Source organism: Mirounga angustirostris, unplaced genomic scaffold, assembly GCF_029215605.1.
Source record: "Mirounga angustirostris isolate CCGP_5_RB_7025 unplaced genomic scaffold, mMirAng1.0.hap1 SCAF_2, whole genome shotgun sequence".
In the NCBI taxonomy this organism is placed as follows: domain Eukaryota; kingdom Metazoa; phylum Chordata; class Mammalia; order Carnivora; family Phocidae; genus Mirounga; species Mirounga angustirostris.
The window spans coordinates 81031658-81046528 of record NW_026991710.1 but is presented as its reverse complement, the minus strand read 5'-3'; the positions used below and the strand labels follow the sequence as shown (position 1 = coordinate 81046528).

Here is a 14871-nt window from a genome sequence, read left to right as displayed (position 1 = left end):
TTCAACCCAGTTCAAAGGGCACTGGAATCCTGTGGTGCCTCAAGAGACTCTGAGCCAAAAGAGGAGGGAGGGGAAGAAAGGCCACTTGCTCTGGCTTCAACCAGAGCACATCTAATATACATAAGTATATATATTGTGTTTAATAATTAGATATTCTAAATTTCTAATTATATATTATATAAAACTAAACATATATGTATGATATGACATATATATATGGCACCAATTCAAATTTTGATAGAGAAATTCCCAAACACTGTAGCATACCATGATGAGTCCTAATGCCCTTATGATCTACACTAGAAACTTCTTGAAGTCAGAGACCTCATCTTATCCTTTCTTTGGTCTACAACAGTGTGGAACCTCCCTTGACCTGTGAGCCAGCCTTCGGGAGAAGGAGCACATGGAAATCCTTGCCGTGGCGATGCTCTGGGCTCCAGAACAGCTCTGTCTAAGCATCTCCCATGACCCCTGGCAACCTTGCTGTCTGCTTCTCACTAAAGCCAATTAAATTACTCCCAGTACCTGCAGCCTTCTCGCTGTTACCACGACTCATTGAGTTCTCCCCGAAGAGGGAAGTGATGTCTTCTCCAAATATCCTGAGGCAATTTTCAATGAGAAATTGTACAAGACAAATCTATAACACAAAAAGACAAAAATGGTGTGCTCTTTTCCATAGGGCATAGTTATAAATCACATTTTGTATATACACCTTGGATCTAAGAAAAAATGTGAAGGACTTCCCAGTAAAATTCAGACTTGATAAAAATACGTAGAAACCAGGGGCACCTGGGTGGCTCCGTCAGTAAAGCATCTGCCTTTGGCTCAGGTCATGATACCAGGGTGCTGGGATCAGCCTTACATCAGGCTCCCTGCTCAGCGGGAAGCCTGCTTCTCCCTCTCCCACTCCCCCAGCTTGTGTTCCCTCTCTCGCTGTGTCTCTCTCTGTCAAGTACATAAATAAAAGCTTAAGAAAAAACCAAAAAAACAAAAACACATAGAAACCAGAGTTCTCTCAGAAATAACTTAGAAAGAGTGATACTTTCCCGTGTACTTTGGGTACACATTTTAAAATACTGCTCATCCGTGCGCTAAAGTTATAATGCGTGGCCTAGTTTAATAGCTAACATTTTGGGATCAGTGGTAACGTCTTTAAGCCTAGGATAAATTTCGGGGCCCCTCAGTTGAGCGTCTGACTCTTGATTTCGGCTCAGATCACAATCTCATGGTGGTGAGATCCAGCCCCACATGGAGCCAACTTTGAGCTCTGTGCTCAGCAGGGAATCGGCTTGGGCTTCTCCCTCTCCCTCTCCCTCTTCTTCTGCCCCTGCACCGCTCACGCTCTCTCTTTCTCTCTCTCAAATAAATACGTATCAAAAAATAAATAAAACTAGGATAATTTTCAAAGTAGCCTACCTTATTAAAGTTTACTTATTTTTTGCTTTTAAATTTTGTTTCCAGTTTTATTGAGTTGTAACTGATGTATACCATCTTATGAAACTTTATAAAGTATGAACAAAAACTTAAGAAAACCATTTCTTAAATGAAGAAGTATCTTAAAGTTGGGAAGCAGAGATTTTGGTGGGGTTGTGAAGGAAAACCCAGACAGCTGAAGAGAAAACGTATCTGTCTGTCTAACTTCAGTCCCTTCTCACGCATTGCTTTGCCTCATACTGGCTCTCTCTGTGTGAGCTTGGGGAAGACCTGTCATCTTATTAGGATATTCTGGAATCTCTTGCTAGTTTCCATAAGACGTAGCAGAGGTGAAATAGTAGCCGAGTACTTTTCTAGATGAGCCACAATTGGCAGAAGAAGGCCAATGTGTTTGCAGCCATGGGTGCTCATATTGCCCAAGCCACCCAGGATGTGCCAGTGATGACCAGAGGAGCTGGCTGTTGTCGCCATTGTGTAGTGAGGAAACCATGGCTTTGCCCAAGGTTAAGAGTCCCTCAGGGATTAGGCTGAGAGTTGAACCTTGACTAGTGAAGCTCCAAAGCCCAGGTTCTTTTCTATCGTATCACATGACTCTTCTCTCTCTCGGTTAGTCAGTCTAGTGTTTAGTCTCCTGGAGGGGGAAGAAGTGACTCGACTGCTCCGTGATTCCCGTTTAACAACAACCCTTCGCAAACCCCGCCAGAGTAGGATAAAGAACTCTGCCACTCCACAGGGGCCTAATGAAAATGTGCACTTCACAAAGTTCCATCCGTCAGAGTTACTACTGCACATGTCCGGTTCAAAGTAGGGATTCTACCCCCTGGGGGACAAAAATGAGAGCTCTCATTACCTTTTTTATCAAGTTGTCTTCCAATTCCATGCTGTCGGAATCAGGTGGGTAAAGAACGCTTGGGGCTATACAAACGGATAAATTATAAGCTGTCATCTGATTGGATGAGGAATGTTGCTCGATGTTGTATAGCACTCCAAAAAGGTATCGCAAGAGAACAACATTTGCTCTTGGCAGCTGGGCTAAAAGCCTAAGGTCAGAAAAACACACTTTTAAATTAGGCAAGTGATTCCACTTAGGAGGTTGGAAAAACAGAGACAGGGAACAGGATACATCCTTGTATATCTAGCACACAACCCGCTGTAGCAGAGTTCCAGGCATGAATGTAGACAAAATTGGTGCACTGAATTCAGTTCCTGAGCCAGATAAACACTTCTCTGGTTAGTTAAATGTCTGACAGACTTTTAAGGTCATAGCCCTGGTAGGCAGTGCTCTACCATCTGTCTTGGACCAGTGGATTTCGTCTACCAGTTCATGGATCCAGAAGGTGTAAAATGGCCAATGAGTCCACATTAATAAGATCAGGAGAAGAACAATCATAGCTCTAAAGCGTGCCTCTATTCTGAAGCTGGAACTCATGGGTGTGAAGAATTGAAATTCTTTGGCGTTGGTCATGATTTTAGTGGGCAAAGCTGCAAAACGTAAGCCAATGTTTTCCTGATAGTATGTTGGCTGTATTTTGGAGATGTGACAAGAGTAGAGTAATTATTGCATCATTACCTCTGGGCTGCAGTTATCTTCTCCTCTTTGTTGCCTTGATCAATAACACCGAGCCATTTGTCATAGAGATCAGACAAAAATATACTTCCTTGGATATTTCTAAGAAAGTTCTTATGGAGATAAAAAAAAATATGTATATATATTATACAAAATATTTATTGGAAATATTCCAGAGAAAATATGTAGTTTAAAAATTCAGTTCAGCCCCCACTTCCTTCACAGATACCCAAACTGCGACCCACACGGAGCTCGGCTCTGACTCTCCATTGACTTGCACACGCAGGAGCAGGTGCTTGGATTTTCTCCCACTAAAACTTAGAGGCATAAAAGCAGAGCTTACGCTGTGGTGGAAATGAAGATAAAGCTCCCTTCTATCATCTGGAACTTATTTTTTGTGAGTGCTTTTTTTGCAAAGTACCACAAACTGACAGCGTCTGGCTATAGACCATCCTAAATCCTATTAGCTTCTTGGCCAGAAATACACATACCCATGTTGCTTGTTTTAGACACAGTGCTAGCTCTTCATTCTAGCAAGAAAAGGCCTGAAACAATCAAAACACAAACAGGTGGGCTCTTGCACACATATTAGGAAAGAACTAGGTCTTCTCACTCAGGGTATGTGTGCTCCCTGGAAGAAAGCTACTCTCACAATTGCTTCATTCTTCCTTTTCTTAACTGTCTAAAAGTTGAGAGCCTAATGGCAGACTCACTGTGGTCCTGAGGATAGATTCATTTCTAGTTTAGGCCAATTGTCCAGTTAGTTTGCCATGATATTATCAAGGCCAAGGTTGCAGAGTCTGATTCTCCACCAAGATCCGTCAACTTCAGGAAGAGAAAACTTTAGAAACGTCTAAGCACCATACCCACAAGTGCTCACCCTCTTCCTAGTCGATGCTGATAACACAGAATGAGGAAGGAACCTCCTAACTCTTGCTAGAAAATCAATTCTATGTGTGCACCTTACAGAGGGCAACGCTCATCTTGCTACCTAGTGTATCATCATTCTTCTCCTGTCTCCTAATGCCTAAATGTATATTACTAGTGGATATCACTATCACCCCAGTGTAGGAGTGGTTACCTAAGTCATTTCTGGACTTTGCTATTTATCACATCTTCGAACATTAACGGGGGACAAGGGAAGACCAAATGTGACTGAGATTCTAAGACTGTAGTCATTACTACATTAACATAGGGTTGTTCAGAGCTGTTAATTAGTGCCAAGGTGGATGGATTAAATTTTTTCCCTGCTCTATTTCTTTTGGAAAGTTTGCCTTCATTAGGAGGGTGGTGAGGATGTCTGCTTCGTTAAACAGTGTGTTTGTGTCAGTGTGTATTTTGAAATTTATTATCATGACTAGTAGTCATTTCAGTATTAGTATTTTGCATGGAGTCTTCAGGAGTGAAGGTGGGGAGGGCGGTGTGTAGTGAAAACAGAAAGTATTTCTAACATATGGGGCTTTTAACTCCTAAAGTAGCTTCCTTAAATTTTGATTTTGTCAAGCGTTTTTCAGCTTGTTTGGTTCTTAATCTATTAAGCCCAATACGATTCTTAAGCAGTCATGATGAAGGACACCATTCATAGCTTCAGTTACTCATATGTGGATAATGCTAGAACCTTCCCTACCTTGAAGACGGATGCGACCACATGAACAGATTCGCTGTACGGGTTCACTTTGACCCCAGAATTTAGTTTTTCCTTTAGGACTCTGCATGATTTTATATTGGCTGATTTGCTGAAGACGCCTTCTGTGAGTGGCCCTTTTTGATTAATAAAGGAAAGCATATCCTGTAGGAAGAAAAGAAAAGTATACGGCATCTCTTATCCACAAACGCAGAGCACAAGCTTGCCTCCATTTTGAAAGAGCACGGGAATGTGATGGTACACTGTTTTTGAGCTGGAAGGACTAAAGTCAATTTAGATTGTTTTTTTTTTTTTCAGTGTTTTTCTATATACTTTCAACCGAAATATCCATTTTACAGTCATACACTGAAACATTTTAAACACTTCTTTTAATCAGATTTTCCTTTCCATTGAGTTTCCACTTTTAAATTAAACTTCTCCACTTCAAGGCCTTTGGGGAATCAGCATCTGTTTCCTACTTTAGCATTTTTTTCTCATTATTCCCTACATAGATGCTCTTCCCCAAGTATGGAAGTCTATTTAGGAAATACTCATTTCCCATTTGTTTATTTCTCTTTAAGTGACTGTATACTCCTTTCCCACTTGTTCTATTTCCTTCCCTCTTTTAAAGTCAGGCTCAGAAACTCTCTTCTCCTTCTCTGATTACCCTCACTTCTCATGAGTCTTTCATTGTCTTTTGCTGTATCTTCATGACTTCTCCCTGCTGTGTAGAATCTTAATAAGGGCTGGACTCAGGGAATCCAACGGATCTGAAGTCTATTATACTACTTATCTATTGTGTGAGCTGGGGCACATACATCCTGTACTGAGGCTTTTCTGATTCATTTAGGCAGTGCGGAGGATGATAATCCTAGCTAGCCCCTAAATTTGCTGTGATGCAAGGACCTGGGGTAGTAGCTAGCAGGTAACATGCTAGCTAAGATGATACATTTCTTCATGTCTAGCAGAACGTTCCCTACATACCGTACAGTGCTTGCAGAGACACCGAATACTCAGTGAATGTCCACACTGACAATTCACTACAGCAGTTCCAGATAACACAGGCCAAACTCTGTGGCTTTCATTTGATATACTCTGTTAGGATTAACAGAATCCTATTTGCCAGAGGATGAGTCTATGCTCGTGTCAGATGTTTGCAGTTGTTAGACAGAGTAGACTCCGCTGAAGGAGACTTGAGACTCATGTGAGTGCAGGAAGGCAATGAAGGGAGAGTGTGAAGATGAGGTGGACTCTCAGAGACTCACAGACACAGAGTCCATTTTGACTGATCTGAACAGGCCTCGGTGGGTCTTTGTGGAAACAAGACACAAGTGGAATGGACAAGAATGTCTTTTCCTTTTGTATTTGCCTCATGAGTCTGCTGGAACTAAGATTCTGTTCCTTGAAATAACAGTAACAGAGCTTCTCTGCCAAAGCCAGGGACTATGTAATGACTTCTCCATTTAGGGATAGATTTGGATGAGGACACTTGGCCTTTCAGAGTTTCCCCTCCTCAGGAGGGCTTTAAAAGACCAAAAGGAGATGACCTACCAGAATTGGAAAGGGCAAGTTGTCTTTATCACACACATCCATGAGGGAAACTCCAAAGAGCTGTCCTGGCTTTGCGGAAGGTGGGGCTGTGCACTGGTTGTGCTGGCAAGTTCTGGAGCCCCACCAAAAGGCCCTGTCACTGAAAGAATGGCTTGTCACAGTCTTCCGGCTGGAGTCTAAGGAAGAAGAGAGAGTACTAGTAGTAGTAGTTGTTGTTTAATACGCTGAAACTTCTTTTTCCTTTTTTTTTTTTTTTTTACAGATTTAATTTATATTTTGACAGAGGGAGAGAGACAGCAAGAGAGGGAACACAAGAAGGGGGAGGGGGACAGGGAGAACTAGGCTTGTTAGAAAAAATTCCCAAACACTGTAGCATACCATGATGAGTCCTAATGCCCTTATGATCTACACTAGAAACTTCTTGAAGTCAGACACCTCATCTTATCCTTTCTTTGGTCTCACAACAGTGTGGAACCTCCCTTGACCTGTGAGCCAGCCTTCGGGAGAAGGAGCACATGGAAATCCTTGCCCTGGCGATGCTCTGGGCTCCAGAACAGCTCTGTCTAAGCATCTCCCATGACCCCTGGCAACCTTGCTGTCTGCTTCTCACTAAAGCGAATTAAATTACTCCCGGTACCTGCAGCCTTCTCGCTGTTACCACGACTCATTGAGTTCTCGCCCAAGAGGGAAGTGATGTCTTCTCCAAATATCCTGAGGCAATTTTCAATGAGAAATTGTACAAGACAAATCTGTAACACAAAAAGACAAGAATGGTGTGCTCTTTTCCATAGGGCATAGTTATAAATCACATTTTGGATACAGACCTTGGATCTAAGAAAAAATGTGAAGGACTTCTCAGAAAAATTTAGAGTTGATAAAAATATGTAGAAACCAGGGGCGCCTGGGTGGCTCAGTCGGTTAAGCGTCTGCGTTCGGCTCAGGTCATAATCCCAGGGTGCTGGGATCAGCCCTACATCGGGCTCCCTGCTCAGCGGGAAGCCTGCTTCTCCCTCTCCCACTCCGCCTGCTTATGTTCCCTCTCTCGCTGTGTCCCTCTCAGTCAAGTAAATAAATAAAAGTTTAAAAAAAAAACCAAAAAACCCCCAAAAACACATAGAAACCAGAGTTCTCTCAGAAAAAACTTAGAAAGAGTGATACTTTCCCGTGTACTTTGGGTACACATTTTAAAATACTGCTCATCCGTGGGCTAAAGTTATGATGCGTGGCCTAGTTTAAGAGCTAACATTTTGGGATCAGTGGTTACGTCTTTAAGCCTAGGATAAATTTCGGGGCCCCTCAGTTGGGCGTCTGACTCTTGATTTCGGCGCAGATCACAATCTCATGGTGGTGAGATCCAGCCCCACATTGAGCCAACTTTGGGCTCCGTGCTCAGCGGGGAATTGGCTTGGGCTTCTCCCTCTCCCTCTCCCTCTTCTTCTGCCCCTGCCCCGCTCACGCTCTCTCTTTCCCTCTCTCAAATAAATACGTATCAAAAAATAAATAAAACTAGGATAATTTTCAAAGTAGCCTACCTTATTAAAGTTTACTTATTTTTTGCTTTTAAATTTTGTTTCCAGTTTTATTGAGCTGTAACTGATGTATACCATCTTATGAAACTTAATAAAGTATGAACAAAAACTTAAGAAAACCATTTCTTAAATGAAGAAGTATCTTAAAGTTGGGAAGCAGAGAATTTGGTGGGGTTGTGAGGGAAAACCCACACAGCTGGAGAGAAAACGTATCTGTCTGTCTAACTTCAGTCCCTTCTCACGCCTTGCGCTGCCTCATGCTGGCTCTCTCTGGGTGAGCTTGGGGAAGACCTGTCATCTTATTAGGATATTCTGGAATCTCTTGCTGGTTTCTGTTGACATAGCAGAGGTGAAATAGTAGCCGAGTACTTTTCTAGATGAGCCACAATTGGCAGAGGAAGGCCAGTGTGTTTGCAGCCATGGGGGCTCATATTGCCCAAGCCACCCAGGATGTGCCAGTGATGACCGGAGGAGCTGGCTGTTGTCGCAATTGTGTAGTGAGGAAACCATGGCTTTGCCCAAGGTTACGAGTCCCTCAGGGATTAGGCTGAGAGTTGAACCTTGACTAGTGAAGCTCCAAAGCCCAGGTTCTTTTCTATCGTATCACATGACTCTTCTCTCTCTCGTTTAGTCAGTCTAGTGTTTAGTCTCCTGGAGGGGGAAGAAGTGACTCGACTGCTCCGAGTTTCCCATTTAATGACACCCCTTCCCAGACCCTGCCAGAGTAGCATAAAGAACTCTGCCACTCCACAGGGGCCTAATGAAAATGTGCACTTCACAAAGTTCCATCTGTCAGAGTTACTACTGCACATGTCCGGGTCAAAGTAGGGATTGTACCCCCTGGGGGACAAAAATGAGAGCTCTCATTACCTTTTTTATCAAGTTGTCTTCCAATTCCATGCTGTCGGAATCAGGTGGGTAAAGAACGCTTGGGGCTATACAAATGGATAAATTATAAGCTGTCATCTGATTGGATGAGGAATGTTGCTCGATGTTGTATAGCACTCCAAAAAGGTATCGCAAGAGAACAACATTTGCTCTTGGCAGCTGGGCTAAAAGCCTAAGGTCAGAAAAACACACTTTTAAATTAGGCAAGTGATTCTACTTAGGAGGTTGGAAAAACAGAGACAGGGAAAAGGATACATCCTTGTATATCTAGCACACAACCCGCTGTAGCAGAGTTCCAGGCATGAATGTAGACAAAATTGGTGCACTGAATTCAGTTCCTGAGCCAGATAAACACTTCTCTGGTTAGTTAAATGTTTGACAGACTTTTAAGGTCATAGCCCTGGCAGTTGATGCTCTTGCATGTGTCTTGAACCAGGGAATTTCGTCTACAAGTTGCATGGATCCAGAAGGGGTCAAACGGCCAAGGAGTCCACATTAATAAGATCAGAGAAGAACAATAATAGCCCTAAAGCATGCCTCTATTCTGAAGCTGGGCCCCGTGGGCATAAAGAATGGAAACTCTTTGGCGTTGGTCATGATTATAGTGCGCAAAGCTGCAAAACGTAAGCCAATGTTTTCCTGATAGTATGTTGGGTGTATTTTGGAGATGTGACCAGAGTAGAGTAATTATTGCATCATTACCTCTGGGCTGCAGTTATCTTCTCCTCTTTGTTGCCTTGATCAATAACACCGAGCCATTTGTCATAGAGATCAGATAAAAATATGCTTCCTTTGATATTTCTAAGAAAATCCTTAGGGACATAAAAAAATATATATATAATAGAAAATATGTATTGGAAATATTCCAGAGAAAATATGTAGTTAAAAAATTCAGTTCAGCCCCCACTTCCTTCACAGATACCCAAACTGCGACCCACACGGAGCTCGGCTCTGACTCTCCATTGACTTGCACACGCAGGAGCAGGTGCTTGGATTTTCTCCCGCTAAAACTTAGAGGCATAAAAGCAGAGCTTAGCCTGTGGTGGAAATGAAGATAAAGGTCCCTACTATCATCTGGAACTTATTTTTTGTGAGTGCTTTTTTTGCAAAGTACCACAAACTGACAGCGTCTGGCTATAGACCATCCTAAATCCTATTAGCTTCTTGGTCAGAAATACACATACCCATGTTGCTTGTTTTAGACACAGTGCTAGCTCTTCATTCAAGCAAGAAAAGGCCTGAAACAATCAAAACACAAACAGGTGGGCTCTTGCACACATATTAGGAAAGAACTAAGTCTTCTCACTCGGGGTATGTGTGCTCCCTGGAATAAAGCTACTCTCACAATTGCTTCATTCTTCCTTTTCTTAACTGTCTAAAAGTCGAGAGTCTAATGGCAGACTCACTGTGGTCCTGAGGATAGATCCATTTCTAGTTTAGGCCAATTGTCCAGTTAGTTTGCCATGATATTATCAAGGCCAAGGTTGCAGAGTCTGATTCTCCACCAAGATCCGTCAACTTCAGGAAGAGAAAACTTTAGAAATGTCTAAGCACTCTCCCCACAAGTGCTCAACCTCTTCCTAGTCGGTGCTTATAACACGGAATCAGGGAAGAACCTCCGAACTCTTGCTAGAAAATCGATTCCATGTGTGCACCTTACAGAGGGCAACACTCATCTCGCTACCTAGTGTATCATCATTCTTCTCCTGTCTCCTGATGCCTCTATGTATATTACTACTGGATATCACTATGGCCCCAGTGTAGGAGTGGTTACCTAAGTCATTTCTGGACTTTGCTATTTATCACATCTTCGAACATTAACGGGGGACAAGGGAAGACCAAATGTGACTGAGATTCTAAGACTCTAGTCATTACTACGTTAACATAGTGTTGTTCAGAGCTGTTCATAAGTGCCAAGGTGGATGGATTAAATTATTTCCCTGTTCTATTTCTTTTGGAAAGTTTGCCTTCATTAGGAGGGTGGTGAGGATGTTTGCATGCGTAAACAGTGTGTATGTATTGGTGCGAATTTTGAAATTTATTATCATGACTAGGAGTCATTTCAGTATTAGTATTTTGCATGGAGTCTTCAGGAGTCAAGGTGGGGAGGGCGGTGTGTAGTGAAAACAGAAAGTATTTCTAACACATGGGGCTTTTAACTTCTAAAGTAGCTTCCTTAAATTTTGATTTTGTCAAGCGTTTTTCAGCTTGTCAGGGTCTTAATCCATTATGCCCGTTATGGTTCTTGAGTAGTCATGATGAAGGACACCAATCATAGTTTCAGTTATTCGTGTGTGGATAATGCTAGAACCTTCCCTACCTTAAAGACGGATGCGACCACATGAACAGATTCGCTGTTCGGGTTCAGTTTGACTCCAGAATTTAGTTTCTCCTTTAGGACATAGCAGGATTTTATATTGGCTGATTTGCTGAAGACGCCTTCTGTGAGTGGCCCTTTTTGATTAATAAAGGAAAGCATATCCTGTAGGAAGAAAAGAAAAGTATATGGCATCTCATATCCACAAACGCAGAGCACAAGCTTGCCACCATTTTGAAAGAGGAGGGGAATGTAATGGTACACTGTTTTAGAGTGGGAAGGACTAAAGTCATTTTAGATTTTTTTTTTTTTCAGTGTCTTTCTATATAGTTTAGACCTAAATATCCATTTTACAGTCATACACTGAAACATTTTAAACACTTCTTTTAATCAGATTTTCCTTTCCATTGAGTTTCCACTTTTAAATCAAACTTCTGCGCTTCAAGGGCTTTGGGGAATCAGCATCTGTTTCCTACTTTAGCATTTTTTTCTCATTATTCCCTACATAGATGCTCTTCCCCAAGTATGGAAGTCTATTTAGGAAATACTCATTTCCCATTTGTTTATTTCTCTTTAAGTGACTGTATACTCCATTCCTACTTGTTCTATTTCCTTCCCTCTTTTAAAGTCAGGCTCAGAAACTCTCTTCTCCTTCTCTGATTACCCTCCCTTCTCATGAGTCTTTCATTGTCTTTTGCTGTATCTTCATGTCCTCTCCCTGCTGTGTAGAAACTTAATAAGGGCTGGACTCAGGGAATCCAACGGATCTGAAGTCTATTATGCTACTTATCTATTGTGTGAGCTGGGGCACATACATCCTGTACTGAGGCTTTTCTGATTCGGTTAGGCAGTGTGAAGGATGATAATCCTAGCTAGCCCCTAAATTTGCTGTGATGCACGGACCTGGGGTTGTAACTAGCAGGTAACATGCTAGCTAAGATGGTACATTTCTTCATAGCTAGCAGAACGTTCCCTACATCTCGTACAGTGCTTGCACAGACACCGAATACTCAGTGAATGTCCACACTGACAATTCACTACAGCAGTTTCAGATAACACAGGCCAAACTCTGTGGCTTTCATTTGACATACTCTGTTAGGATTAACAGATTCCTATTTGCCAGAGGATGAGTCTATGCTCGTGTCAGATGTTTGCAGTTGTTAGACTGAGTAGACTCCGCTGAAGGAGACTTGAGACTCATGTCAGTTCAGCAAGGCAATGAAGGGAGAGTGTGCAGATGAGGTGGACTCTCAGAGACTCACATACACAGAGTCCATTTTGACTGATCTGAACAGGTCTCGGTGGGTCTTTGTGGAAACAAGATACAAGTGGAATGGAGAAGAATGACTTTTCCTGTTGTATGTGCCTCATGATTCTGCTGGACCTAAGTCAGATTCTGTACCTTGAAATAATAGTAACAGAGCTTCTCAGCCAAAGCCAGGGGCTGTCTAATGACATCTCCATTTGGGGATAGATTTGGATGAGGACACGTGGCCTCTCAGAGTTTCCCCTCCTCAGGAGGGCTATAGAAGACCAAAATGAGATGACCTACCAGAATTGGGAAGGGTAGCTTGTCTTTATAACACATATCCATGAGGGAAACTCCAAAGAGCTGCCCTGGCTTTGCGGAAGGTGGGGCTATGCACTGGTAGTGCTGGCAAGTGCTGCAACCCCGACAAAAGGCCCTGGCTCTGAAAGAACGGTGTGTCACAGTCTTCTGGCCGTAATCTAAGGAAGAAGTGAGATTAGTAGTAGTAGTTGTAGTTTAATACGCTGAACCTTCTTTTTTCTTTTCTTTTTTTTCCCAGATTTTATTTATATTTTGACAGAGAGAGAGAGACAGCGAGAGAGGGAACACAAGTAGGGGGAAGGGGAGAGAGAGAAGCAGGCTTCCCTCGGAGCAGGGAGCCTGATGCGGGGTTTGATCCAAGGACCCCAGGATCATGACCTGAGCTGAAACCGGATGCTTAACGACTGAGCCACTCATGTGCCCCAGGCTCATCTTAGTTCCTGATGACTTGTATTTTCTAAAGATTTCCTCAAAGCAATGTGGTAAGCATCATAAAACCAAGAAATGTCAGAAATATGGAGGGATTGATGATACGTGTCTCCAGGTTCTGAATCGAAAGTCGACCTTCTAAGGTGGACTGCTGACAGGTAGCTGTGATTAGCTAGGCTCAAATCATACTAGCTCTAGTCTCAGGGGCACTTCTCCTAGTCATATTAATGGCTTTTTTTTGGATTCCATCCATCATCTTATTTAGTGTTTACCACAATTCTAAGATTTAGACATTATTTATATCCACATTTTAGAGATGAATAAACTGATGCTGAGCTGGAATAACTGGCCAAGATAATATAGCTGGTAAATGGGGGCACAGGAAATTACACTCTGGAGAGGTAGTATGACATCAAGTCAAGTCCTTTTTTCTCAATGATGCCAGTTCTTTTCAACCCGTTTCAAAGGGCACTGGAATCCTGTGGTGCCTCAAGAGCCCCTGAGCCAAAGACGAGGGAGGGGAAGAAAGGCCCCTTGCTTTGGCTTCAACCAAAGCACATCTTATATACATAAATATATATATTATGATTATATATTTATATAGTATAAGTATCTAATTATATATATATATATATAACTACATATATATGTATGAGGTATATATATATATATAGCACCCACTTAGAATTTTGTTAGAATTTTGTTAGAAAAAATTCCCAAACACTGTAGCATACCATGATGAGTCCTAATGCCCTTATGATCTACACTAGAAACTTCTTGAAGTCAGAGACCTCATCTTATCCTTTGGTCTCACAACAGTGTGGAACCTCCGTTGACCTGTGAGGCAGCCTTCGGAAGAAGGAGCACATGGAAATCCTTGCCCTGGCGATGCTCTGGGCTCCAGAACAGCTCTGTCTAAGCATCTCCCATGACCCCTGGCAACCTTGCTGTCTGCTTCTCACTAAAGTCAATTAAATTACTCCCGGTACCTGCAGCCTTCTCGCTGTTACCACGACTCATTGAGTTCTCTCCCAAGAGGGAAGTGATGTCTTCTCCAAATATTCTGAGGCAATTTTCAATAAGAAATTGTACAAGACAAATCTGTAACACAAAAAGACAGGAATGGGGTGCTCTTTTCCATAGGGCATAGTTATAAATCACATTTTGGATACAGACCTTGGATCTAAGAAAAAATGTGAAGGATTTCTCAGAAAAATTCAGAGTTGATAAAACTATGTAGAAACCAGGGGCGCCTGGGTGGCTCAGTCGGTTAAGCGTCTGCGTTTGGCTCAGGTCATAATCCCAGGGTGCTAGGATCAGCCATACATCGGGCTCCCTGCAGAGCGGGAAGCCTGCTTCTCCTTCTCCCACTCCCCCTGCTTGTGTTCCCTCTCTCGCTGTGTCTCTCACAGTCAAGTTAATAAATAAAAGTTAAAAAAAGAAAACAAAAAAACCCCCAAAACACATAGAAACCAGAGTTCTCTCAGAAATAACTTAGAAAGAGTGATACTTTCCCGTGTACTTTGGGTACACATTTTAAAATACTGCTCATCCGTGGGCTAAGTTATAATGCGTGGCCTAGTTTAAGAGCTAACATTTTGGGATCAGTGGTTACGTCTTTAAGCCTAGGATAAATTTCGGGGCACCTCAGTTGGGCGTCTGACTCTTGATTTCAGCGCAGATCACAATCTCATGGTGGTGAGATCCAGCCCCACATGGAGCCAACTTTGGGCTCCGTGCTCAGCGGGGAATGGGCTTGGGCTTCTCCCTCTCCCTCTCCCTCTTCTTCTGCCCCTGCCCCGCTCACGCTCTCTCTTTCCCTCTCTCAAATAAATACGTATCAAAAAATAAATAAAACAAGGATAATTTTCAAAGTAGCCTACCTTATTAAAGTTTACTTATTTTTTGCTTTTAAATTTTGTTTCCAGTTTCATTGAGATGTAACTGATGTATACCATCTTA

At 42.4% G+C, this 14871-nt stretch overlaps 1 protein-coding gene across 1 annotated transcript in view; it reads right to left on the bottom strand.

Moving 5' to 3' along the window:
- The window catches only part of LOC135363533 (uncharacterized), a 217677-nt gene that overhangs the window by 4908 nt on the left and 197898 nt on the right, over positions 1-14871 (bottom strand). Inside the window, exons 58-68 of the mRNA XM_064584015.1 lie at positions 13899-14010; positions 12463-12638; positions 10914-11075; positions 9296-9405; positions 8576-8765; positions 6814-6925; positions 6177-6352; positions 4629-4790; positions 3005-3114; positions 2285-2474; positions 526-637 (exon numbers count right to left, since the gene is read on the bottom strand). Of these exons, the coding sequence (XP_064440085.1) occupies positions 526-637; positions 2285-2474; positions 3005-3114; positions 4629-4790; positions 6177-6352; positions 6814-6925; positions 8576-8765; positions 9296-9405; positions 10914-11075; positions 12463-12638; positions 13899-14010 (1612 nt within the window). The remainder of the gene's footprint in view (positions 1-525; positions 638-2284; positions 2475-3004; positions 3115-4628; positions 4791-6176; positions 6353-6813; positions 6926-8575; positions 8766-9295; positions 9406-10913; positions 11076-12462; positions 12639-13898; positions 14011-14871) is intronic.